This window comes from Phyllostomus hastatus, unplaced genomic scaffold (assembly GCF_019186645.2).
Source record: "Phyllostomus hastatus isolate PE091 unplaced genomic scaffold, TTU_PhHast_1.1 phas_scaffold_317, whole genome shotgun sequence".
NCBI lineage: Eukaryota > Metazoa > Chordata > Mammalia > Chiroptera > Phyllostomidae > Phyllostomus > Phyllostomus hastatus.
In genome coordinates, this window is record NW_025334023.1 from 19,834,477 (window position 1) to 19,862,359 (window position 27,883).

Consider the following 27,883-nt stretch of genomic DNA (forward strand, 5'->3'; position numbering starts at 1 on the left):
CTAAACTTCAGCATTACTGTCACTTATGATAAAAAGTCTAATCCATGAGTAATTTCTGCTGATCCCATGGAAAATATTTACAAAATCCCTAAAACAATTGTATACATCTACCTTCTGTGTAGCTGAAGAAACAGAGCAATTCTATCTACTATGTAATGATGTTAGTATGAAACTGACAAGACTACCTTTTCTCAGACAAAAGGTAATTTTTTTCATTCTACATTTTCAAAAACTGCCTTCTCTCAAATTGTGTCTAACTGTACCTGTGATGTTAAATAAAAATGTAAGTAGAAAGTTCCTAGCATCTGAAGTGTTCCTGTAATTACTTGTCATTTTTGTAAATAACCTTAGGAAAAAACAACTTTTTAAAAAAGATTTTATTTATTTATTTTTTAGAGAGAGAGGAAAGGAAGGAGAAAGAAAGGAAGGGAAATAGCAGTGCATGGTTGCCTTTTGCATGCCCCCAACTGGGGACCTGGCCCACAATGCAGGCATGTGCCCTGACTGGGAATTGAACTGACGATCCTTTGGTTCACAGGCAGGCACTCAGTCCACTGAGCCACACCAGCCAGGGCACAACCCAGATTTTTTTGATATTTAATTTATCTATTATTAGAGAGAGGGAAAGGAAAAGAGAAAGTGAGGGAGAGAAACATCAATGTGTGGTTGCCTATCACATGCCCTCTACTGGGGACCTGGCCTGCAACCCAGGCATGTGCCCTGACTAGGAATCAAACCAGTGACCCTTTGACAACCCAGATTTTTAAAGTAATAAGTAATTATAGACTAGAAATTAAATTCTAGAAATCTCACCCATCCCAAGCTTTGGCCCCATTTCTAGCCTTTGCCCTATAATCAGCTTTGTACTACCTTTGTGCTACCCACTACATCAAGTCATGCTTAGTTATGGCAATATGAGAGTCACAGGTGGTTATAATAGGTCATGGGTCCTGGCCATATGCATCTTCCAACTCCTATTATTTGTAAAACTATGACAATGAAGTTATCTCTTTTTTTTAAAGATTTTATTTAGTTATTTTGTTTTAGAGAGGGAAGGGAGGGAGATAGAGAGAGAGAAACATCAATGTGCGGTTGCTAGGGGTCATGGCCTGCAACCCAGGCATGTACCCTGACTGGGAATCGAACCTGCGACACTTTGGTTTGCAGCCCGCACTCAATCCACTGAGCTACACCAGCCAGGGGTTGGAGTTATCTCTTAATAAATTAACCTAGAGTCGTCTGGCATTTTATAGTACTTAACATTAAATGTTTACTTATGTTTAAGACTTTTTTTTTTTTTAGGCATCTGTGGGAAAACTAGAATTGCGGAAGTAGGAGGTGTGCCTTACTTATTGCCTCTTGTAAACAAAAAAAAAGTAAGTGTACTTTTACTCTTCACATTCACATGAAGATTGTAGAATTTGGTCAATTCCTTATTGTTAGATGATCATTGACCAATGTGGCAAGGAAGTGTTGATGGACTCAGTGATAAAAGTCAACCGGGAATTTGTGTAAGTTACAATTTTAATAATACTGTTTTCCTCTTACATAGGTTTATGATCTAAATAAGGTTGCAAAAGAAATCAAGCTTCCTGGAGCTTTTATTCTTGGAGCAGGGGCAGGCCCATTTCAGACTCTTGGGTTCAATTCTGAGGTCAGCATATATGTAATTATTTTATTTTATTGATTAGACATTTGATTTGTCTTTCTTCCTTTTACTTCCCTATTAGAAATCTTACTTTCTGAATGAATTGTAGGTTGATGTCATGTCTTTCTACAAATTTGCTATTTTCTGATACAGATGTGGAATTCAGAACATGCTCCAGTTGGTGCAGCTGTAATGGAGCATTGACCTCTAATTTCAGATTTTCTTAGGATATATACTCTGTTTTAGATGAGCCCAAGGTCCTACTGTGGTCTGCTGTGCATCTGGATTGTGACACATTTCATCCTTATACATCAGAGGATTCCTAGCTTCTCCATCTGTCTTTGCTTTTGATACTAGAGCAGCTTTCAATTAGAAGATGAATGGAATATTAATGACCTAGCCAACCTTTCCCCCATCCCTTTCAGAACAAATAGTAGGAACCTACCCCATAGTATGATTATTTACAAAAGGGATAGTATGATTATTACTGTGAATGTTACTACATTTCCAGCATAAAAATAATGCTGTTTCTTCACATCTCATAAATAGAAGAGTGAATGATCTCTTCAGTCTGCCCATTCTCTCACACCCTTTACAGATGTGACCACTGGTCAGTAATCACATAAGTTCTTTTTTTTTTTTTTAATATCCTGCAAGATTGTTTAAATCCTCACCTGAGGATATGTTTATTGATTTTAGAGAGAGAGGAAGGGAGAGAGAGAGAAACACTGATGGGAGAGAAGTAACATTGATCAGTTGTGGGGATTGAACCTGCAACATTAGGTATATGCCCTGACCACAGATTGGACCCTCAGCCTTTTGGTGTACGGAACAACACTCCAACCCAATGAGCACCTGGCCAGGGCTAATCATACAAGTTCTTTTGGAAATCATATAATTTGCCTAGTGTTCAAGAAAGAAAAAATTTTAATTAGACATTTTAAATAAAGCAAATATTATAATGTAAGAGGAACACTAAAAGAAATACTGTAAACATTTTATAAAATTTTTTTAGGTTTTTAAAAAATTTTGACTTACTGATTTTAGAGAGAAAGAGGAAAGGGGAGAGAGAAACATCAACTTGTTGTTCCATTTATTTGTGCATTCATTGGTTGATTCTTTTGTGTGCCCTGACTGGGGATCAAACTTCAGCCTTAGTATATTGAGATGATGCTCTAACCAACTGAGATGCCTGGCCAGGGCTGATCAGTTTTTTTGGTATTTGTAAATCTTTAACATTTTGTTTTGAATCTAAAATTAAGTAGTTCATATTTCATGTTTTATTATTAGATCTTGAAATAAAATGTCTTAAAGTATAGGATAAAATTCTGTCACATTTTTCAAGAGATCCTGTTTGGAGAGTCTTACTAGGATTGACTAATTTTACCTTATTTACTTTTCTTTTCAGTTTATGCCAGTTGTTCAAACAGAAAGTGAACACAAACCTCCTGTGAATGGAAGTTACTTTGCCTGTATTAACCCTAAAGATGGAGGGTACCTGTTAGAGAAATACAGTGAGAAATATCATGATTTTGGGTGTGCATTACTGGCTAATCTTTTTGCCAGTGAGGGCCAACCTGGAAAGGTGATTTTGTTCATAAAAACACAATGTTCTTCAAAAATTTTTAGCTAAAAATTTGAACTTCTATTGCCATAAGTATGGTTTTCTAAAGAAAATCCAAAGTGCCTAAGTCAAAGCTACTTAAATAACCCAGATATGAAAGATTCAGAGAGTACTACAGGTAGAATGAAACTCTCATTTAAAACTGAGGTTAAGAATAATATTCAGTAAGCAATACTCTTTTTCTAAGGAACTAAAAGGTAATAGGATATTCATATGGGAGTGAGTCAAATAGATGAACCATGTAGCTGATAATAGATAATGTCAACCTATAATTAGTATATATGCAATTTGTTCATTCCCAACTGATCAGACATTGAATTAGATAGACATGATGGTAGCAAAAAAAACTGTAGCAAGGAGGAGGTAAGGTAAATTAATGCCTCACTTCATATTTACTTACTGCTAGTACACAAAAGATTATTTCAGTTTAAGTAGTTGTGAGAACTCTTAGATTTTATAAATACAGATAGCTATGTAAGGTACTTTGAGAAATGAGATAATGAAGTAAAAATACCTAATAAAGTGAAGGTAACCTGAGTCCAAAATTTTAAAGGAGTGAGAAAACTTAATCATTTTCCCCTCCCCAGCAATTAAATAATCCAGTTATGGAGGATTCAGAAAGTACTATAGGCAGAGTGAAGTTTCATTTAAAACTGAGGTTACATAAAATACGTAGTAAGCAATACCCTTTCAGCCTGGGAATTCTCAGCCTTTGACCATCTTGACATTAATGATAATATCTAGAGTTCACTGTAGAGTATAGCTATAATTCTTTCTTGATCCAAGAAAGCATGAATAAGACATTATTATAGTAAATTATCTATAACATATATAAAATATATATTATTAATGAAGACTTACAGAGGATTGAGATACCTCAGTTTATATGTGGGTGCTGTAAGCAAACAAGTGAATATTTGCTTGATGGCACTAGACTGTCTAATGTTTCACTTTGGTAGTTACTTATATAAAGTTTTACACCTTAGAACAATGGTATGCCTATCTATGTCCTCTTTAGGTCATTGAGGTAAAAGCCAAAAGAAGAACTGGGAAACTTAACTTTGTAACTTGTATGAGGCAGACTCTTGAAAAACATTATGGAGATAAGCCTGTAGGGATGGGAGGTACTTTCGTCATTCAGAAGGGAAAAGTGAAGACACATATTATGGTAAGGGTTTGTGGGTGTGTGAACACATGCAAATGTAAAAGTGATTACAACTTAGTTTCTTTTTTATTTTATCAGTAAAGCCATCAGAAAATGTATTGTTTTAATAATTTTTTATCCTGTTAATTTTAAATGGCATGCCACCTGATCCTGAAAAGGAGGACACATTTGTGAAACTATTTAATTAATTTTCCAAATTGTTTTCCAAATTATCTAACTCCAGATAGAATTAGAGATAAGTCTATTGTTAATGCCAAATGATTATAGGATTGTACAACCATTATGGAAAACGGTGTGACGTATCCTAAAAAATTCAAATAAATAGAACTACCATACAATCCAGCAGTTCTACATCTGAATATGGATATATATAATCTCGAAAGGAAATCAGTATCTGAAAGAGATAACTGCCCTCATATGTTCACTGCAGCATTATTCACAATAGCCAAGTTATGAAAACAACAAGGAAAAAAGAAATCTGCCATTTGCAATAACATGGATGAGCTTGTGGGACATTATACTAAGTGAAATAAGCCAGACACAGAAAGACAAATATTGCATGATAGTACCTATATGGAGAATCTAAAAAAGTCTAAGTGAGAGAAACAGAGAGGGGAGTGGTGGGTGTCAGGGGATTGGGAGTGGTCGTGGCAGATGTGGAGATGTTGGTTAGAGGGTACAACCTTTCGGTTACAGGATGAGTAAATTCTAGAAAACAAATGTACATCATGGTAAATGTCGCTAATAATAATAAAGTATTCTATAGGAGGACATATAAGAGTAGAATGAGGATATACTCACAGGAAAAGTGAAAGGCTGTGAAAAAAATACAGTAATAGACTAATTCCTTCATTGATTCATTCATACATTGATTGGTGATCCTTTTGAAAACTAAAGTGTATAACTTCTTTTGATGCCAAGAATAGTCAATAGAATGTGTAACAAGGCTTAAAGTTTTTAACTTAACATAAAATTTTAATTCTCAATCATATTCAGTATGTTTACCTGTTTAATGATCTCTTTATTGCAGCCTCCAGAATTTTCTTCCTGCCCACTGAACTCTGAGGAAGAGCTGAACAAATGGTTGCACTTTTATGAGATGAAGGCTCCTTTAATTTGTCTGCCAGTTTTTGTCTCCAAAGACCCAGTAAGTCTGTCTGTCTTTTATATGGCAGTATACCACAATGATAATGCTTGTTTTTTAGGATTATTATTTTTTTTTAGAATTAGATACTTTTGTGTTATTTAATAATTAGGATAGTCTCTAGAATTATCTTGAAACAACCCTGAGTTAGGCAGAGCAGATTTTGCCTTTGAGAAAATAAAGGCACAGGCATTTTAAATAATACCCAAAGTCATGTTATTAAATAGTAGAATCACAACAGGATTCATTTTATTTGCTGTTCATTGTACTGTTCATTATATTCTAATACTATACACTAGAAAAAATATTATCATATAGACCAATTCAAAGCAAATATCTACCAAAATACTGGCTAGCAATATTTTTTGATCCAATGATTACATGTCTAGGAATTTATCCTTAAATATTTGCATAAGTGTGTAAAATGATTAGTTAAAAGGTAATCCATGACAGAATTGCTATAATAAGCAAGCAATTGAAAATAATCTAAATATCAGTTGGAAAAGCACTATGTACATACAGTGTAATACCATACAGGTGAAAAGAATAAGAAGACCCTTTTATGATGTGATATACAGAGATCTCAAAGCTATATTGTTAAATGAAGAAAAATAATATGCAGCACAGTATGTACAGAGTGCTACCATTTGAGCGAAAAAATTAAAAGTATATCTTTCTGGAAGGAAATGAAAGAAACTGCTTACATTAGTTACCTGCAAAGAAAGAAGGTGAGTGGTGAGGGCAAGAAATGGAAAGATGTATTTAACTGAATATATACTTTTGCATCCTTTGAATTTTGAATCATATGAATGTATTACCTACCTAATAAGATAAAAACCACAATAACATAAATTTAAAAGGTCCTCTCCCCCCTAAATATATTCTGTCCCAAACAACTTGAATATTAACAGCTCGTCTGCCATCTCAGGGGTTTGACCTGCGGTTGGAGCACACTCACTTTTTCAGTCATCACGGAGAAGGTGGACACTACCACTATGACACGACCCCAGAGACAGTGGAATATCTTGGCTACTTCTTACCTGCAGAGTTTCTCTATCGCATTGATCAACCAAAAGAGACCCATTCATTTGGGAGAGATTAAACCAACTGTCACTAATTTAGAAAAAGAAATGATTAAGTTAATTAGTTGATTAACTCATTGATTGATACAAGTATAAAATCTAATATAAATGATCTCACTACTTAAACTATAATTTCAGACTTTGAAATGAAAGGTATGTTGACATTACGCTGTGTCATGTCATAGATCTGTCCGAAAAGGCTCACTGGGAACAAAGATACATAAAGGAGCTGTTCTTCTTTATTATTTTATTCTATAAAATCCATCTTACATTTATATTGTAAACATAAATATGACCTGGAGTCATGTGATTGGTTATTTTTATATAATTTACATTTGTCTAAATTATTAAAGTTTTCAAATTAGTATCAAAACTGCTAATTGAATATTAGAAAAATCAGTGTTGGGAACCTTGATAGTTGTTGAATCTTTGTATTGAATTTTAAAAATCCATTTTAGAAGTCAGAGTGCACTTATTTCATGGAATACGGTGATCAGAGGGAGAAACTTAAATCCTGTGGGTGAAGTTCAACCCACTCAGAGTTCCCAAATTGCCTTTCACAAGCAGCAGCAACTAGATGGCCAGCCATGATTCCTCCTCTGTTTGGGTTGCCAGCTGGAATCAGTTTGTGCTTGTTGGTTACTTGTAAGAAAGGAAAATAAACAGTATCAAAATATACATTGAAATAAGTGTATTTTAACTTAAATTGAGGCTATTGCTAAACATGACCACTGTCCCTCAAGAAATATAAAATTATACTCTTACTGATTATAATGGTTGAAACTTTCCTCAGTGTTCTTTTATAATCATTAGCCAGAAATTAACTGTAACTTACTAATGCCAACAGTGTGGAGATTTAGGAGCTCTTCAATACTAAACACATAATAAATCTTAAAAAATATTTTTGATCATCTTCTTTGAATGTTAGCTATAACATGTCCTTTGAGTATAAATTACTAAATATTATTTTTAAATAAGCACTAGTTTGTAACAAAAAATGAATAAAAATAATATATTCATGGTGTGATTTTGTGTTTCTTTTTAATATTCTACCTCCAGACCAAAATAGTGTTCATTCATTCAACCAAAAGGTATTAAATAGCTACCCTGCCCTCTGGATTACAAGTGCAGTCACTGCTATAGCACTAGTGCCTTTAACAGACATTCAACTAGTGCCCAAAGCAGACATTCAATAAATATTGGTTGAATGAATGAATGAATGAATGGGTGGATAATTATGCTAGATACTTCACTAGATGCTGGGATTTATTATTTAATCACTTATATACTAGAGAAGACAAATAATAAGCAACTATATTTCAGGTGGTAATAAGTGCTATGAAGAAAAATACAGCATTGGATGGACTGTAGAGGTGGGTGCTGTTTTGTTGTGGCCATCCTACACTGGAACAGAATGAATGCCCACCCCATCCAAAATTTGGTTCAGATGCTGAGACTAATGAAGTCTCACCCTCACTGTCTCACACACATATGGTTTGAAAGGGTTTATTGTTTGCATAATGAGACTTTCTGGGGAAAGCAGCGCAGCTCCCTAGCAAGTTCAAAAATGGCTTGAGAGGACAGAGAAAGGAGACTGGCTTGGGGGGGTTATGGTGGTTAGAGGGGAGGCCGAGTGATGGTTCTGCATGCAGGCTGAATATCCCACAGGTGTTCAAGGAAAGAGTATCCACGCTTTCTTATCAGCCTGCCCAAATGCAGAGCAGAAGGGGTAAGGCTTAATAGCTATCAGCAGTCAAACATCAAAAATGGAATCAGACTATATTACACATTTTACATAGGGAGTTCAGAGGAAACCTCTGATAAAGAGACATTTGAGCAAAGACCTGAAAGTAATGAGAGAGTGAGACATGAAATTATTTGGAAAAATACCCTCTGGCAGATTCAAAGCCCCAGAGGTAGAAGAGAACTTGCTACATTCAAGAAACAGCAAGGTGGCCACTCTGAACCCAGTAAGATTCTGTGGGAAAAACAAAATACACTCACAGGGTGGAGCAAAAGCAGGTTGACAGTTGTTTATGTGGAAAACAGTGCAAGAACTGTAAACCTCCTTTTGCCCCACTCTTATAGTGTCACACAATATGTTAATGACATATTCAGTTTAAAATTAGGAATGTGACAAGGATGCCCAGTATCATTAATCAGGAGAAAAAGGACAGAAAGAAATACTAGGTGTAATTAATGAGAAGGAAGAAAAAAAAAAAAAGCTTTTTAGCAGAAAACATGATTGACCTCTTAGAAAACCAAAGAGCATCTATAGTGAAATTATTAGACTGAGTTCAAAAGTTTCCTAAATGTAAAATAAATATATAATGGGTTGCATTTCTATATACTAACAAGAAACAAAAATGTAAATGTGAAAAAGGTATCAACTACAATGTTATCAATAGTACATAGCAATATTTTTATTTAACAAAAATTATATGCCCTGGCTGGCGTAGCTCAGTGGATTGAGCGCGGGCTGGGAACCAAAGTGTCCCAGGTTTGATTCCCAGCCAGGGTACATTCCTGGGTTGCAGGCCATGACCCCCAGCAACCGCACATTGATGTTTCTCTCTCTCTATCTCCCTCCCTTCCCTCTCTAAAAATAAATAAATAAAATCTTTTAAAAAATTACATATATAACCTTTATGGGTAAAATTATAAAACTGTTGAAAAAGAAGAGCCAAAAATAGTTATAACTAGGAAGATGCAATATCATAAACTTTTCTCAAAACTATAAATTCAACTCATTGCCAGTGTAATTCCAGTAGGGCTTGTCACAGAATCTCACCAGTCAATCCTAAAATATATGAGATAGCCATAAAGGTCCAAGATAAGCAAAGATAATTTTCAAGACAACCAGGCTAGGGGTATTTGATTTGTAGATATCAAAATATATAAACTAATTAAAAGTAAGACAATGTGATTTTGGCACAATGATGGACTATCAAATCAATAGAACAGGAACAGAAACAGATCCTCATATATGTAGATACTTGATTTTTTTTGACAGGTGGCATTGCAGATCAATGAAGAAAGGAAAATGTATTCAAATAGTGCTTCCAGAACCAGTTATTAATATGGAAAAATAAAATTGGATTGGACTCAATACTAGATGAATTAAAGACTTAAATGCGCAGGTTAAAATTTTTTAAGTTTTAGAAGAGAGTATAGGAGAATATCTTTATGACTTACGGGTATAGGAGGATTTTCTTAAGAAAATAAGGCACAAACTATTAGAGAAAAGATAGATAAATCTGATCTGACAACTTTAAAATGTAAAATGTTCATCAAACTGTTTTGACAAAAAGGAGGAAAAAAGACCACAGTCTGGGAAAACATGTTTTCAAAACATATCTTTTGAAATTCAACTTGTATTCAAAATGCATTAAGAACATCTCCAAATCAATAAGGAAAAGAAAACACCCAATAGAAAAAGTAGGCAGAGTTTATGAACTGGCATTTGGGAGAAAAGGAAAAACCAATGGCCAGTGTTAACTGTTAAGATTTCTATTTCTTATTAGCAGATTAAATAATTTAGACAAATCACCTCACTAAAGACAATTTTAAAAGCTGGAAAAATATAAAAATACCTCCTTGAAGGTATTGAAGAGCTTACAAAGTAGTGAAGGACTACTAGGCCGACCAGGACCTGGGAGAGAACAGAAGCTCAGTGTAGGTGAGCCAGCCCCCAGGACCCACTGATGCTTCATGCTTCTTACGAGTGATTGCTGTTTTAAACCTGTGAGTTTTGGGGTGCTCTATTTCACAACAGTAGGTGATTGATTTAAAAAGAAACACATGGAAATTATAAGTCATGGTTACTTCTAGGAGGAGGGAGGGAGAAGTGAACTAGGAAGAGGACAAAGGAGCTTTAACTGTATCAATAATGCTTTATTCCCTAAGGTGGGTGCGGACACACAAATGTTAGTTGTTACCTTCTTTTTAACTCTAATACAAAGGGAAGGACATAGTACCATGAATCTCCTTCTTTTTAAAAGTATGTTCTTTCATACATAATTTTTCACATATTTTTAGGATATCTTTAAAGTTTGTCCTAAAGAATTATGATTTAGTAATTTGATGCCCAATTATTTTTAAATTAAGTTAAATATTTCCCTTTTGTTCTTTTTACTTGGTTAGAACTATTTTCTGACATATTGAAATCCAATTCCTAGATATACCATTTTTTTCCTAAGGAGTTATCCATTGTATGTTCGGTGACCTCCATTTATGATAATGTTCGGTAAGGATATCCTATTTGCCTTTGGGATGGATGGGAAAATGTTAATAACAAAATACTATGTGATGTTTTTCTATGAAATGTATTGGAGTATCTATGTATTAAGATTGAATCATGCTATACAAATTTCTTTGTGTTAAATACTAGTGAATTCCTGTGAGGCACATTATTAATGAAATGACAACTTATTTTTCAAGTGCCCACAGTGGTGCAGTGATAAAAATCAAAGTGTAGATAAAGGGTTAAGAGGTTTTGACTCTGAAAAAAGTTGTATTAACAGGCTGCGGGTGCTGCATTCAGTGATGGAGAAAAGTGAAGGCAGCACTAACTGCAGAGAGGGCTGAGACTTCCAGGAAGTTAGGAGATGGGCTGAGTTACTGAGGATCACAACTCTGGGGCCTGGGGTAAGGGGTTGGGGCAGTGAAGTGAGCTGTCTTCCTGCAGGCTTGCCTGTTGAGTTCACACCTGAGGTCCCTAGAAGTTGCCTTTAGGACCTAAGGTGAGAATTTATGCCACATTAAAATACTTCTACAGTTATTTAGCTTGGGTCCCACTCTAAGGCTGCTTGCTTCCCATCTGATTTCAGACAGGGTGGATTCTCTGAAAAAGTCCAGAGACTCTTCCCTTGACTAGAGAGTGTGAACACTGCTTTTACCCTTCTACCAGTTTTATTTAAAGTGGGTTGCATGAACCACAGCAAGGGCACAAGACATTCCAAGGGAGGCAGAGATACTAGAATATCTGTCTACGTATTTTATTTCATCCTTTCTTATTTTTATTTTTGCATACATTTCTTGAAGTACATTAGGGATGTCAGCTGAAATATTGTTTCCTGACAAATGTTCAAAATGCCTAAAGACCAGATACATTTACATCATCTTTCAAAACCTAAAATGAGAACACAAGCTGACAGATAATAATAAAATATTATTTGATTATTAATTATAATACAAGTAATATAATTCTATAATTAAGATAACTAATTAATTACATTTGATTAATCAAATACATGCACCAAGTTTTCATAGAGAATCTGGTACAGTCACTGGGCAAGTCTATGGCTGGTCCCTGTTCCTGGAACTCCATCTTACCTTTGGCCCTATTTCTCTGATACGTCCCATGTTTCTAAAATGTTCTGTTTTTCTGGAGTATGTTAACTACAGCAAAGAAGTCTGACTTCTTTAACTTTACAAGGATGCTTGGGATTCGCTGCATTAGCAAACCTAGTATTTGCCACTACAGTAGATATCTAAAAGCAGACTCCCCTTTGCTTTTGGTTTTAGAACCCCAGCTTCCTATTAGATTGAAGCCTCTGGGTGGCCTGTTCTATCACTTAACAGCAATTTGCTGAGCATTATCAATGTGCCAGGCATTGTGAATATATACAAAGATGAGTAAGACATGGTCTCTGCCCCAGCAGAGCTCACTCCAGTGAGGATACTAGCTGACATATGAAACATTAAAATAGGATAAGTCCTAATGTATTATCCTATAAGGCACTGTACAGTAAAGGAACCTACCTATCACAAACACAAAAAACAAATTTAAAAGAACACATGAACTTCTGGTACTGGCCAAAATGCAATAAGGTGACAACAGCCTATTTCTACCACAATTACAAAATACAACACTGGACAAAATGCAAACAGTGACTCTCAGAATACTCTTGAAAATTAAGCCATAGCAGGCTGGCTGAAGAGGGAAGACAGATCTTGAAGAATAAATAATATGATGATGAGTTTCCTGATTTTTCTTTCCTATCTCCTGAATTTGACCAGAGGCAACCTAGGTCACACTCTGCACCAGGCATAGACAGTAAAAATTCCCAAGAGAAGTCCCTACTGGCCAGAGGACTGGGAAAGGGAGCCCCAGGAAGCCAGTGTGAAAGTCTAGATCTTTTTCCCTGTTTTCTTTCTCTTTTTTTAAACACTGCCCAAAGGCTAAACACCTGTAACACAAAGAGAAAACCCAGCAAAATGATTCCAGAGAAATTAGGAAATGGGCCTCTTCTGGTCCCATTTTTCTCTCTCTTCCCTTGGTATTTCACCAGGAGGCTGGCCCCAGCTGTGAAGAATTGCATTGCAGTGTGGGGTGTGAGAGGGGCTAAAATTAACAAAAACTGGTATTTGTGGCTACAGGAAGCAGGAAAAATGGTATAGTTACAGTATTCCCTGATTAGCCTTTTAATATCTATACAAATTTTAAGTGTGTATCCCAAATTATCTTACACTCTGTTCTATTCTCTGTGTTTTGTTTTGGATTTTTTCCATTGACCAGTCTCTGAGTTCACTGAACCTATTCTGTGCTATGTCAAATCTCTCAGTAAAACTATCCTGTGGGTTATTGATTTCAGCTTTTTTTAAGTCTAGAATGTACATTTGATTCTTTTTTTATAGAGCGAAATTTTCTGTTCAAACTCCTCTTTTTATCCATTTTCCTTTATTTCCTTTAACATATTAGTTATTTTAGTCCTTGTTTCCCATCTCCAGGGGTTTGATCATCCATGGTGGATATGTTCCTATTATTTGTTTTTGTTTCTGATTATCAGTCACTCTTTCCTGCCTCTTTACATATCTACTACCACTACTATTACATGCTAATGTATACTATCATGTGTTTTAGATGATATCTTTCACCCTTCTCTTTTTAGGCAGAGGAGAGACCCATTACCTCAGTGTAATCAGAGATTGAGCTGAGTTGAGGTTGTGTTGCACCTTAAATGTAAATAAGACTCAGGCCACCTTTGCATAGAGCCTGTTATTCCATGTATCTCTTCTGGGGTTTTAATTGAGAACCTGACAGATCTGTCTCCTCAGCCTTGAAAGATGGTAGGGAATTCAGTTCTTTCCTTTGGAAACTTTGAGCTCCATGAAGCCTCAAATCTGATAAATACTTTCCAAGGAATACTTCCTGCTGAGCAGGACTTAGTCTCCCATGTATCTGAGTCTGCAGTGGACTTCACTCTTTTTTCTTTTAATATTTAGATATTTAAAACATTTGGAATTTATTTTTATTTATGGTATGGTTAGGGGAATGTAACTAGATTTGCATATATGACAGATTATTGGCCCTGCTCCTCCCTTCATTCACACCCCTTTCCACGTTACTCTGAAGTTTCTGCAAGTGAGAAAGCTGAGTATATCCCTTTCCCCTGCCTGACTTTTGGGCTTGGCCATGGGCTTGTGGGTATTAGATATGTAATGCAGGCAAGGCTTACCTCTTGTACCTTTGTCACTGCCATAAACAGAAATACCCTGACGAGCCTGCTAGTATAAGAAGAATGAGAGACACATGGTACAGTCATGTGAATGACCTATAGACCTGTACTTGAAGAATGAACCAGCTAGGCCCACTCTAGATCAGGTGGCCCTCAAGTATGTGAATAAGCCCAGCTGAGACTGCAGATGACCCAAACTGCAGAAGTATCAGCACCTTATAAAGATAAAATGAGAAATATGAGTAAAACACTTAGCACAGTAACTGGCACAAATAGAGTCCATGATAAATATTAAACTTATAATAAAGTATTAAACATTTTTACAAATTTTGGCATGAGTAAATATACTTCTTAAACACGATTGTGCTTGCCAAAAAATAGGTTACTTTTGAAAATTCACCCTGTCCTCAGCATACCCTGCCACATTTATTCTGTTTTGGTAGAGACTGACACCAGGGTATCCTTATTTTCCCAAATACCTTTGAAAAGTAGTTTCTAAAAAATATATATTATTTATTTATTTTTAGAGAGAGGAGAAGGGAGAGAGAAAGAAAGGGAAACATCAATGTATGAGAGATACATCAATCAGTTGCCTCCTGCATGTCCCCAACTGGGGACCTGCAGTAACCTAGGCATGTGCCCTGACTGGGAATCAAACCAGTGGCCTCTCTATATGCAGACTGGCACTCAGTCCACTGAGCCACACCAGCCAGAGCTGGAAAGTAGTTTAAAAACACTTAGATATCATGGTCAGAATAAAACTTGTAAAGATTCATAAATTGTATACATAATTCCTTAAATTAAGTAGAGTTTGTAATAGAAAATAATCCATCTTCCCTGGCAGAACTATTACTAATGAAATACTTTCTTGGGGACTCAGAGACTGAAGTTATACCACTGCTTCTTTTTTCTTTTTCTTTTTTAATTGATTTAGAGAGATGGAAAGGAAGCGGGTAGGGGAGAAGGGGTGGGACAGGGAGAGGGAAGAAACGCAGAGAGAGGATGGAAGGGGGAGGGAAGAGAGAGAAACAGGGAAATCAATGTGTTGTTCCACTTATTCATGCTATTCATCGGTTGGCTCCCCTGTGTGTCCTGACTATGGGTATATGGAACTCACAATTTTGGCTTATCCCCAGCAACGCTCCAATCAACTACCCTGCCAGGGCCACTGCCTCTTAATCTTTTAAATATTACTTACTCTCAGTCACTCAGGCATAAAATAAATATGTATTAAGCGCATATTACATGCTAGTGTCTATTATGCTTGTTGGAGATAGTCGCCATCGTGTTATTTACAACTAATGGGAAAGCAAAAGATAAACTAATTATGAAGTGTAATTTTAACTAGTAATAAACAAATTAATTGTTTTCCTCAAACTGCACCCTATTTTATAACCCTTTCAGACATGTTTCTACTCTAGGTGTAAGCCCTCAGATCTCAGCATTCCCAGAGGAGCTCTTATCGCTAATATCCAGGGAGCCATTCATTCCTTTTCTCCTACATCTTTCAGGTCTTCTCCAGCTTTCCTTCCTCCACGACTTTCAAACAAGTAACATTTAAAATGCAGACATGCTAGGGACCAGCATCTCTATACTACCGAACCGGGAATTTTCTCCCCACCCACGTCCTCGCTACTTTACACGCCTCCAGCAGCCTGATGTTTTTCCCGGTGCCGCTCCGGGATTCGCCGGAAGTTCTGGACCGGAAGGCCCCAGCGCCCGCGCTTCATCAAGTGCCTTCCTGTAGACTTGGAGCCCGGAGGGTCCTGCAGTGCATTCTGGGAAAATTGCTGGGCCCGCAGCTTCGTTTCCGGCCTAGAGTCCGCGCCTGCTTTTCTGAGGGCCCGCGGTGGCAAGGCACTTCCTACGTTCCCGGGAACTGCGGAGGCGCTTCTGTTCTTATCTAGATTTTTGGTTCCTGCGGGGGTGTTGCCTCCTCGCCCGCGCCGCCAGAATGTCTGGGGTGCGCGCCGTGCGGATCAGCATCGAATCGGCCTGTGAGAAGCAGGTCCAGGAGGTGGGCCTGGATGGCACTGAGACGTACCTGCAGCCTCTGTCCATGTCCCAGAACCTGGCGCGTCTGGCCCAGCGCATCGACTTCAGCCAGGGTTCGGGCTCCGAGGAGGAGGAGGCGGCGGGCGCCGAAGGCGATGCGCAGGACTGGGCGGGTACCGGGTCCAGCGCGGACCAGGACGACGAGGAAGGTAAGGCCCAGGTGTGCTGCTTGAGTCTACCGAGCGGGTCCAGGAGTCCCGGTACCCGCCCGAGAAATGTCACTCTACCTCTTCTGTGGTAGGTGAGATGCTGTGTGTATTTTTGAAAGTAACACGCCTCTATGAAAGTAGCACCCGCGCAGAGGAGTAATTGTGTGCTCGCGCTCGCTCTCTCTCTCTCTCTCTGTCTCTCTTAAATATGTGGACGACTGAGGGCACTGCTTGACTCAATACTCGTATCTTTCTGCAGGTTTTCTTGAGTTGGAGAGTTTGAGACAGTTACTGGTGAAGTGTTTAAATACGTTTTTAATGGAGCTTTCGTCACTTGGCGCACTGGTTAGGAACCCTATAGTTCACATTTAGTCTCTGCCACTTTTTAACTGTGAGCGTGAGCGACTGACTTTGTTGCTCTGTGCAATGTGAATGTTGATGGGAACACCTACTGAAAAGAAGTCTGTATTGATTGGAGTACGAGGTAAGGTTTAAGACGTAGGCAGAGGCCAAATCGTGTAGAGCCAATAGGCCAGGATAAGCATTTGGCATTTATCATAAGGACAACTGAAAGCTTTGGAAAGATTTTAAGTAGACAGATGATTTTGTTTAAAAAGATTACTCAGGATGCTAGATAGTAAATGGAAAACAAAACTAGAAGGAGGAAGATTAGAGAATTGAAGGAAAAGTTGGAGTGGTTTGGGGATTTTTACAACTGTCGAGGGTAAAAAAAATACAATTCTTGATTTAGTTACGGGCGACAGACCCTGTATAAATGGGAATTTTAGGATGGAATTTCAAGCCAATGGTCTTAAGACAATTGATCCATTTGGGAATCAAAAGTAAGTACCACCTCATACCTCACACAAAAGTTTTTTACACAAGGATTGAAATACAAATGAAAAGAATGAAACAAAATATTGGAATGATGTTACAATCACATAACTGAGAGTAGGAGAAACTTAAGCAAGATAGGAAATGCAAGTTGTAAAGGAAAATATATATTAATTACATAAAATTTTAAAATAATAATGGAAAAAGAGGCTATAAACAAACAAAAAATAAGTGACAGGCTGGGAAAATTATTTGCAACATCTATGACACACCAGTGGTTCATATGAGCCTTTCCAGGCTCATATTCAGCCTGGAAAGAAAAATACAACTTACTGGGAAAATAGGCCAAAGGGAGAAACAGTCAACTCACAGAGGAAAGACTTCAGATCTCACTAGTAGGGAGAGGCAAACTCAGCATCATAAAGATACTATTTTCATGCATAAGAGTAGCAGAAATTTAAAAGGTTGTCAATATCTAGGTTGGGAATGTGAATTGATAGAGCCTTTCTGGAAGACAATTTGGCGATTCAGTATGTGTCAAGATTTTTAAATGTGCATCACTCTTTTTAAAAGACTTTATATATTTTTAGAGAGGAGGAAGGAAGGGAGAGAAGCATCAATGGGTCGCCTCTCCCACACCCCCAACCTAGAACCTGGCTGGCTGGCAACCCAGACTTGTGCTGCGACCAACAATTAATAAGCCTTTCTGTCCTTGGGACGATGCCCAACCAACTGAGCTATACCAGGGGCTAAATGTGCCTCTCTTTTGACCCACTAATATTATGGTTAAAATTTAATCTACAGAAAACGTTGTACATGTACACAAATGTGCATTTAAGATGTTTACTATTACTAGCATTGTTGGAACCAATTTACATGTCCAGTAAATAGGAACGGTTAAATTTATTGTAGAGCCATACTTCAGTCATACTGTATTAAAAGAATGAAGTAGATCTATCTGTGCTGATATGGAAGTATCTTTAAAACATATAGAGTGGGTCCCTGACCAGTGTGGCTCAGTAGGTTGGGCTTCATACCACAGAGCGGAAGGTCACTGGTTCAATTCCCAGTCAGGGCACATGCCTGGGTTGTGGATTTGGTCCCTATTACAAATCAGTGTTTCTAGCTCAAATAAGTGTTTCTCTCCCTCTCTTTCTCCTTTCCTAGCTCTAAAAAAAATAAATAAAATCTTTAAAAAAGAAAAAAGGAGTAGCTATAGAAGACATTTATTTCTGGCCTCTGTGCCAGGGAAAGAGATGTCTCCCCTAAGCTATAGATATATGTAAAATAGAATAGAGTAGGGAAAATCAAGTAATAGAAATATGGGAGAATATGTATGTAAATGCATAGAAAAACATATAAACAGTTACACCCTGTTAATAGTGATTACCTTCCAGGATGGGAAAGAATTAGGGGTGGAGAATAAAGGAACACTTTTACCTTTTACACTATAACCCTCTGTTGTTTGAACTCTATACAGGAACCATATGTTCATGAAATTTAATTTTAAAAGTAAATTTTTAAAAATTAAAAAATTGTGCCCTGGCTGGCATAGCTCAGTGGATTGAGCGCAGGCTGCAAACCAAAGTATCGCAGGTTCGATTCCCAGTCAGGGAACATGCCTGGGTTGCAGGGCCCGGCCCCCAGCAACCGCACATTGATGTTTCTCTCTCTCTCTCTTTCTCTTTCTCCCTCTCTTCCCTCTCTAGAAATGAATAAATAAAATCTTTAAAAAAATTTAAAAATTGGAAGATGCATTAATAGTGTTTAATAGCTGAATGCTACCATTATAGGTTATTTTTATTTTTGTACCTTTCTGTATTCTGAAAATTCTCTATGATTACTTATTCACATGTTAAAAGCTAGAAAAAAGAGGTTTTAAAAAGGTCTGTATAAACTTAAAAAACTATTTGAATGCCTACCTATCATGTTGTAATGTTAGATTTAACCAATGGAAATTAGGTACCATATTGGGTTTAACATTGTAGGAATGCTAACCTAAATGTTAACAAAGATTCAAGAAAGAGCGAACGGCATAGGGATAAAAGAGGGCACAATATTTTTTATTGTTTTTCAAGTACAGTTGTCTCCATTTTCCTGCCACCACTTACCCCCTTTGGCTTTAAAGGTCCATGCGTCCTTTCTTTATACATGTTCCTTGATGACCCTTCCCTTTCTTTCCTCTGTTATCTCCTTCCCTCCTCCCCTCTGGTTACTCTCAGCTTGTTTCTTATTTCCGTGTCTCTGGTTATATTTTGCTTGCTTATTTGTTTTGTTGATTAGGTTCCACTTATAGGTGAGATCATATGGTATTTGTCTTTTACCACCTGGCTTATTTCACTTAGCACAGTGCTCTCCAGTTCCATCCATACTGTTGCAAAGGGTAGGGGTTCCTTCTTTCTTTCTGCTGTGTAGTATTCCATCATGTAAATGTACCATAGTTTTTTGATCCATTCATTTACTGATGAGCACTTAGGTTGCTTCCAACACTTGGCTATTATAAATTGTGCTTCTATGAACATTGGGGTGCATTGATTCTTTTGAATTGGTGTTTCAGGATTCTTAGGGCATAAAAAATAGGATACAATTTTGAAATAAAATTTATTATTCTTTTAGTACTTTAAAACCTCTGGTTGAGGTTTCTATCTTTTATTCATCTTAACTAATATTGGTGTATTTTTTCTTTCTTTTAGGGTTGGTAAAATTTCAGCCTTCTCTTTGGCCTTGGGACTCAGTGAGGAACAATTTGAGAAGTGCTCTGACAGAGATGTGTGTCCTCTATGATGTTCTCAGTATTGTTAGGGATAAAAAATTTATGACCCTTGATCCTGTTTCTCAGGATGGACTTCCTCCAAAACAGGTATTTTGGGGCTTTATGTGAAGAATGGTGTCATTTTGTTAAGTCTCGGGATCATTTTTTAGTTTGTGTGCTTATGGTTCCCTTTTCCTTTCATGTAAAATTAAGTCAAGCTGAAGGTTTAAAGACTGGTTCAAAAGAAAAGCATAAAATTACATCTCCTATTTCATTAATATACCTCTGACCCTCGAGAGAGTTAAGTTTCATTAATAATATACAAGTAATACTTTAAAGTTTCCCAAATCTTAACAAATTCTTAGAGCCTTCATGCTTGGTTTATAATTTATTATAACAAAAATGTGATGATAAAATGGCTTTGGAGTCAGACAGATCTGGGTTCAAATCTTGCCTATACCCTCACTAGCCCGGTGACCTTGAATAAATTATTTTCTCTAAGTATCAGTTTTTCCCCTCTAATCCCCTCGCTTCCTTTTTAGGGTCTTGTTAGAAAAATTAGAAAGGCGGAGTTGTGGAGGAGGATATTGAAAGCAAGGTAAATTTACTGAGATCTAATGAAGAGTACATTCAAGCTTTGAACATTAGAAGATGAAAGGGAGGTGGCAAAAGGGTGGTGAATTGGTGAATGAAGAGTCTGAAGTCAGGGAGGCCAGCTGAGAAGGTTTTTAAGGGAAACAAGCATCAAGTCAGTGGCATGGAGAGGGAGTAATTGTTGTAAGACTCCATTTATAAATAAAATTAAGTGAATGTAATTGCTCACATGGCAGTAGTTTCAGAACCTGGAAACATTGCTTTGGTAGACTTCTTAGAGATCATTAAGCATGCTTCCGTCATTTTAAGGAGAGAAAACCAAGGCCCGGAGAGATCAGGGATGTGCTCAGGTTGCAGTAAAGCCAGTGGTTAGAGAGCCAAACTGAGACCTCCAGCACCTCACTCATAACCCACCTTTTCCACCTCTGTGCTTTTCCCACAAAGGGGTTGCCAAGAATTTCTTGAGCTCTTCAAGGACAGAATTAGGTTCCCTAATATGATCAAAAGATTGTTGTGACATTGTCCTGAAACTTCATGACTTTGACTCTTACAGCCAAGAAACTTTGTATTTGGAAGTATGTCTAATTAATGCAGTATACAAATTGGTGTGACTGTGGATATTTATGTATGCATATACAACACATACATTTTGATTTCTCATCAGTTTTCCAAAAATTGGCATTCATTGAAGTACATTACTATTAACGTGGCATGGTTTCAGTGTTAATTTGAAAGGCTCTGAGGTAGCTTGCTATAATACAAGGTAATTTTACAGCTGTACTTAGCAGAGTCACTCATTTATTCATTAAATCAAATATAATGAACCAGGCATTGTTCTAGGTCTGTGAATATAGTGGTTTCTGCCATCTATAGTTTACATTCGAGTAGAGATTATATATCTTAATCAGAAGTTTAATGAGGGCCACAAAAGAGTGTGCACGTGGGTGGGGAGTGGGAAGTGTCAGTACCCAGGAGAAGAATGGCAGTACACAAGGGGAGGGAACTACCCCAGGCTGGGCAGAGTTGATGCAGTGGTCAGTTCTGATTGGTAGTCCACTGTGGTGGTTTGGTTTAACATAAGTCTTTATCTGAGTTGACCAAAGAAATAGGTTGAGATTTTTTTTTTTTAAGATTTTATTTATTTATTTTCAGAGAGGGAAGGGAGGGAGAAAGAGAGAGAGAGAAACATCAATGTGCAGTTGCTGGGGGTCACGGCCTGCAACCCAGGCATGTACCCTGACTGGGAGTCGAAACCTGTGACACTTTGGTTCGCAGCCCGCGCTCAATCCACTGAGCTATGCCAGCCAGGGCTAGGTTGAGGTTTTTTTAAAAACATGACCGTATTGTGTGTATTTTTCCCTTCTTCTCTTTGCTTTAATTTCTAAATTTCTTGAGTAGGTATGTTATTATTTAAAAAATGTGTAATTTTCCAATCATTTAAAAATAATACAGAACTACCCCATTGGATTGTTTCTGATAGAATCCTCAGACGTTGCAGTTGATCTCTAAAAAGAAGTCACTTGCTGGAGCAGCACAAATCCTCTTGAAGGGGGCAGAGAGACTGACTAAGTCGGTTACGGAAAATCAGGAAAATAAGCTACAAAGAGACTTCAACTCTGAGCTTTTGAGATTAAGGCAACACTGGAAACTTAGAAAAGTTGGAGATAAAATCCTTGGAGATCTCAGCTACAGAAGTGCAGGTATAGGTTATTGTTAACAACTGCTCTTAGACCATAGTTTGTCAAAAAAAAAAACTATACAGAGTTGATTATAATACTACATATTCTCCTATAATATATTGTTTCTCAGTTACATGTTGAAGTTTTCATTTCTTTTTTGTTTTTTTCTTTGTCCTTTACTTTGTTTTTGAAGTTTTAATTTCTGTACACATAAGCCTGAAGAAGCTAAAATTACTCTTACAGCCTCATATAAATATATATAAATAGTTTATATTCATTTTGAAAACCTTTTAGATACATTTAATGGAAAGTTCAGAGGTAGGGCTTATGTGCTAACACACTCTGAACTATAATAGACATTTTTGTCAGAAATAAGGAGGAGGGACTGGACTCTGCAGTTAGGGGCTTACCTGTAACCCTTAAAATCTGGGCATGAAAGGAGAAAAGAAGCATTTCTATTATTTCTTATTCTTTTTTTTCTCCCTTCAGTCTGCTAAACTGGGTGAAGAGAGAGGATGGTGAAAACACCTTGCCTGCCTTTTTTCCCATTAACCAAGGCTGCAAGAAATGTATTGAATACTTTGTTGGAATATACCAAAGTTTGATGATCTTAAATTCATATCTTTTGGTATATATTTCTTTATTGTTGAACTATAAAAGCAGGGTTCTCAAGGCGTTTATTGTAGTGTCTTAAAGCTGCTGAAGTGCATTCAGAGGAAGTACACAATAAAAGTTTATAAGATTCACAGCTTAATGGGGTAAAAGCTTTGAATGCTAGGGGGTAAAGCAAGGAGCCCTGGCTGTGATTGTTGAAATAATAATAGTAGATCAATATTTTAAAGTGATTCACTTGCCAGAGCAAGTTATTGTTGTTCTAAAACTAAAGGAAGGTAGGTTGAGGTGGTTAGTCAAATAGAGGAGGACTGTGTGCCTCAGCACTAATCAGTGAATTGGGAAATTTCGAATTCTGAAGACAAAAATCCCATTACATAGATGAATTCAAGATGACAAAGACATTTTTACAGTTTATTTGGCCATCTGTAGAAGCTGTACTTTCTGGCTCTAGACATTGTAAGTTCTTTCCAACAAACAATTCTGTACAAATACTTTACCTAATTTCTTGCTATGGGACAGTCGCCCATGATTATAAAAGAATTTGATTACGTTTGTGTCTGATTGCAAGAAGACCTCGATCATCTTCCCTTGTTATAAAACAGCAGTTACTTTTAAACCACCCACTCTTCACATAATTCAGCAGCCAAAACAACTTATCAGAATTTTTACACTGAACAAAAAGATATCATGTAAAAATCTAGGAACTGCTTGAAGAAAGTGCACCCACTATCCTTTAGTCCTTCTCTTGCTGGATTCAGAACACTTCAGCTGCAGCCTTGTTATAGAGGCTACATTCCGGAAGTACTGAATCTCCAAGATTTAAATCTCAGGAGGTACATTTATTTTACCCAAACTCCATTGGAATAAAACAATTCAGATAGTCCATGAGGTTCATGTTATAATGATAGCATTAAATGAAGAAGTGTTATTTTTTTAAGTTAAATAATAACTTGCTTCCTTTCTTCCCTTTGCTCAGCACCCCTTGCCCTTTCCCCCCAAAATACGTGTTTTAGTGGGACCTTAATTTATGATTCAGTGATATAGATGAGAAATATATACTTAATAATGTATGTTAAATGTGTAGACTGCTTTTTATTTTCCTATTTTTAATACCCTACTAGGATCTCTCTTTCCCCATCATGGTACATTTGAAGTAATAAAGAATACAGATATTGATCTGGATAAGAAGATACCTGAAGATTACTGTCCCCTTGATGTTCAAATTCCTAGTGATTTAGAGGGGTCTGCATACATCAAGGTATTTGCCAGAGTATTTGTCTTTTTTTTTTTAAGATTTTATTTTATTTTCACTTTATGTTTTTTTAAGATTTTATTTATTTTTAGAGAGAGGGGAAGGGAGGGAGAGGAGAGAAACATCAGTGTATTCTTGCCTCTTGCGCACCCTCCTACTGGGGATCCGGCCCTCAACCCAGGCATATGCCCTGAATGGGAATCAAACCTGCCACCTTTCAGTTCACAGGCTGGCACTCAATCCACTGAGTCACACCAGCTGGGGCCAGAGTATTTTTCAAGTAATTTCTTATTAATAGCCCAGAAGCTAATGTGCTAACATCTGTGCGCATGTTTTTATTGTCACATAGGTTTCCATTCAAAAACAGGCTCCAGACATAGGTGATCTTGGCACAGTTAACCTTTTCAAACGACCTTTGCCCAAATCCAAACCAGGTATAGTTATGTTCTGTCATCTAACTTTTAGTCTTAACTGAGCATACATGTACACATAAACTAAAGATAAGTAATCGGTAGAAAAAAGTAGATATTTTGGAGTAAGAACAATTAGAAATGTGCTACATATAATTTGTTAATTAATCATTAGTGAATAGCTGTGTGATCTTTTTTAAAAAATTGAACTTATTTACCAGTTTTCTTTGTGTAATAGAAGTAATAATTTTTATATTTTGGAAAGAATATGCTATGATATAATGTTTTCTGAACTTCTGTCATGTATATTTAAATCACCATTTAAGCTAGTTAATACATAATATACTTAGATAATTTATATGTATATGTCTATATATATCTTCTGTCTTTCAGGTTCCCCACATTGGCAGACAAAATTAGAAGCAGCACAAAATGTTCTCTTGTGTAAAGAAATTTTTGCACAGCTCTCTCGGGAAGCTGTTCAAATTAAATCACAGATCCCTCACATTGTGGTGAAAAACCAGATTATCTCTCAGCCCTTTCCAAGTAAGAGCAGCCAACCCTTTTGAGATTTATAAATGAGACTTTCTGGTTTGGGCTACAGGAATAAGGGATAGCTAGTTGGGTGTGTTGAAGGAATAGTAAGAGCTGAGAGGTAGTATGTTGCTCATAAGGGCAGCTGGGGAAGCATGCAACACCAACTGCACTGCTAAGTGTGTGTCCCAAGTAGTGGAACTGCAGATTTTAAGTAGTATGTGTTCACATTTGCACTAGCAAGGCCATTATTCAACAGCATTTGTTCTGAGGTGTCTGTGCTAATGAATGCCATTTGTGGAAGATTTTTCAGGGATTTTCGCCTTATTGTCTAAATGACATGTCAATTAGAAAATGCTTAATCTATTAAGCACCCATATTTCTAAATTTTTGGAAATTAGATTGTAATATTTTTAAAAAGCTGTTAAATGTCCCCTGGAGATCAATTTTAGTTAGCTGTGCACTCGTTTTTTACATAAATTCTGAACAGCATCTTAGAGCTTGTCAAGGGAGTGAGTTTTAGGAGAATTTTCATCTTGGTTCTCATGGGAGCAAAGTATCTCTCTCCTAGTTACTAAGACTTAAAACCAGATACCAACTTGGTTATTTTTTTAAGGTTTTTTTTTTTTTTTAATTTAAAGGAAAGATAAAACAAATTAATTAAAATATAGCTTTTGTTCACTTGTCTTTAGCCACAGCTCAAGGTCAGTAAGTCAACAGAATTTGAATTGTTAATATACATGGTAGTTTATTACATTTATGAATAGTCATTCATTTGGAGGTAAAAATGTTAATCATGAAGTTTCTTTAGGTTTAGAATGCATCTTTTGAGGATGGGCTTTGATTATACTTTATAAAGACAGGTTGTGCCTTTTCATACTTGAAGTTATTCATATCTGTTATTTATATCTTCTTTTTATAAATAGGCTTACAGTTATCTATTTCTTTGTGCCATTCCTCAAATGATAAGAAATCTCAAAAATCTGCTACTGAGAGGCAAAGTCCGGAGGATCACCTTTATGTCCTAGAGCATAACTTGCATCTGCTGATTAGAGAGGTAACGAAATATATATTTGTGTTTGTGTTTGTGTTGTGGTAAGCATATCCAGGACGGTGAATATACACGAGCCCCCCTCTACCAAGTCCTCATTCTTCACATAACGACTTTCACTTCATGTGATGTGAAAGATTTTTCCTATATGTTGACGGAATGCAGAGGTGATCAGAATACAGTCTTTGTTCCCTAGCTTAGTTTCTAGTGGTAAAAAAAAATACCACAAGTTTTATAATGAGGTATAAGAAACGCATGCTAAAAGGTGCACAAGGAAAAGTGATTCTGATTGGGTGATCAGGGAAAATGTCTTTCCAGAGCCTGTGAACAGGATAGTTCTGTTACTTCAGGACATGTTCTATTTACAGGTCATCTAGAACTGTGTTTCCAGAGTGCTGGTTCATAGTTTAGGCCAATTTCAAAATCCCCTGAGAAGTATATACTCCAGCCTCCGCTGCCTCATCCCCAAATCTGGTTCAGTTGTTTATGATGGTATAATAATCAGTATTCTTTTCAAGGTCCTCAGGGAGTTCTGTTAGGTAGTCAGGTTTGGGAACCTCTGGTCTAGGGAGTAGTGGAATAACTATTGATCACATGTGTTCTATCATGAGTCTTATTGAAGAATATTTGGCTTTGTACTTTAAAACTTCTAAATAAAAATAATAGCTTGAGTCCTGGCTGGCATGGCTCAGTGAGTTGGGCATTGTCCCACAAACTGAAATGCCACCCATTCGATTCCCAGTCAGGGCACATGCCAAGGTTGTAGGCCAGGTCCCCAAATGGGGGCATGCGAGAGGCACACTGATATTTCTCTCTCTCTCTTTCGTCCTCTCTCCTCCTCTCTCTAAAAATAAATAAATAAAATAAATAAAAATAAATAAAATAAAATAAATAAATAAAATTTTTTTTTAAAAAAGGAGGGGGGCAGCTTGAGAGGGATGCTTCTTTTTATGAGCTTGCCTAATACATGGCCTGGTAAGTGCTAGCATTTATCTGTGTACCAAGATGTAAGTGTACCATCTGTGTAAGTGTAGCATGTATCTGCCTCCATGTATGGTTCAGGTCCGTTGCTTTTATGTTTCCAGAATGGGAGCTGCTTTTTGAGTACTGTGTGGTATTTAATCTGCGGGTACTGGTGGTTTATAACAACTGTTCTTGGTCCAGTTTCATAAGCAGACCTTGAGTTCCATCACGATGCCTCATCCAGCAAGTGCACCTTTCGGCCACAAGAGAATGAGACTTTCCGGTCCTCAAGCTTTTGATAAAAATGAAATTAATTCATTGCAGTCCAGTGAAGGACTTCTGGAAAAAATAATTAAACAAGCAAAGCATATTTTTCTGAGAAGTAGGTAAGGATGAACACAGTTACTTGGTTTTGTTTCTGTTTTGTGTTTGAAATTGTAGCCTTTATTCCCTTTATTAGTCATCTCACATATGTTCTTTTGGGCATGCTTTAACCTTTTCTTCCAGGGAGAGGCAGGTGGCTACAGTGTAAGAGCTTGTGGTGGTAAATGGTCCTGTCAAGTTTGGGGAAGACTGAGGTCCACTAACACATAACTGACATGGCACTGCAGTTGTGGAAGATGACTGACTAGGAATGTACCTTCCAACACATACGTTCTTCAGTATCCATGAGATACTTATTCCTGAACTGATTAAAATCTCTTTTTGAAGCTTTTTATGCTTTCTGGTTGTCACACATTGTAGGACTTTAAAAAGCACTTCTGCACATGCTGACTTTATGTAATTCTTTTTCTCTGAGGTAGATAGTGTTAACCCTTTTTTTTTTTTTTTTTTGATGAGAAGATTGAGGCTTAGAGAAATTGTGCAACTCG

The 27,883-nt window shown here is 36.9% G+C and overlaps 2 protein-coding genes across 9 annotated transcripts in view; both read left to right on the forward strand.

The window, feature by feature from the left end:
* Positions 1 to 7,688, forward strand: part of CUNH11orf54 (chromosome unknown C11orf54 homolog) — a 19,454-nt gene extending 11,766 nt beyond the window's left edge. For 4 of the 6 annotated variants that reach the window (XM_045818027.1, XM_045818028.1, XM_045818026.1 and 1 more), the window contains 6 exons: positions 1,303 to 1,376; positions 1,553 to 1,654; positions 3,057 to 3,233; positions 4,291 to 4,440; positions 5,468 to 5,584; positions 6,510 to 7,688. In XM_045818027.1, coding sequence (XP_045673983.1) covers positions 1,303 to 1,376; positions 1,553 to 1,654; positions 3,057 to 3,233; positions 4,291 to 4,440; positions 5,468 to 5,584; positions 6,510 to 6,683 — 794 coding nt within the window. In that variant the 3' untranslated portion in view covers positions 6,684 to 7,688. The remainder of the gene's footprint in view (positions 1 to 1,302; positions 1,377 to 1,552; positions 1,655 to 3,056; positions 3,234 to 4,290; positions 4,441 to 5,467; positions 5,585 to 6,509) is intronic. The other 2 variants (XM_045818029.1, XM_045818030.1) reach the window with 2 other exon arrangements.
* Positions 7,689 to 15,917: 8,229 nt separating this feature from the next.
* The window catches only part of MED17 (mediator complex subunit 17), a 35,332-nt gene continuing 23,366 nt past the window's right edge, over positions 15,918 to 27,883 (forward strand). For 2 of the 3 annotated variants that reach the window (XM_045818114.1, XM_045818113.1), the window contains exons 1-8: positions 15,918 to 16,327; positions 19,855 to 20,021; positions 21,988 to 22,207; positions 23,923 to 24,059; positions 24,403 to 24,487; positions 24,857 to 25,009; positions 25,924 to 26,054; positions 27,213 to 27,397. In XM_045818114.1, the coding sequence (XP_045674070.1) occupies positions 16,078 to 16,327; positions 19,855 to 20,021; positions 21,988 to 22,207; positions 23,923 to 24,059; positions 24,403 to 24,487; positions 24,857 to 25,009; positions 25,924 to 26,054; positions 27,213 to 27,397 (1,328 nt within the window). In that variant the 5' untranslated portion in view covers positions 15,918 to 16,077. The remainder of the gene's footprint in view (positions 16,328 to 19,854; positions 20,022 to 21,987; positions 22,208 to 23,922; positions 24,060 to 24,402; positions 24,488 to 24,856; positions 25,010 to 25,923; positions 26,055 to 27,212; positions 27,398 to 27,883) is intronic. The other variant, XM_045818115.1, reaches the window with a different exon arrangement.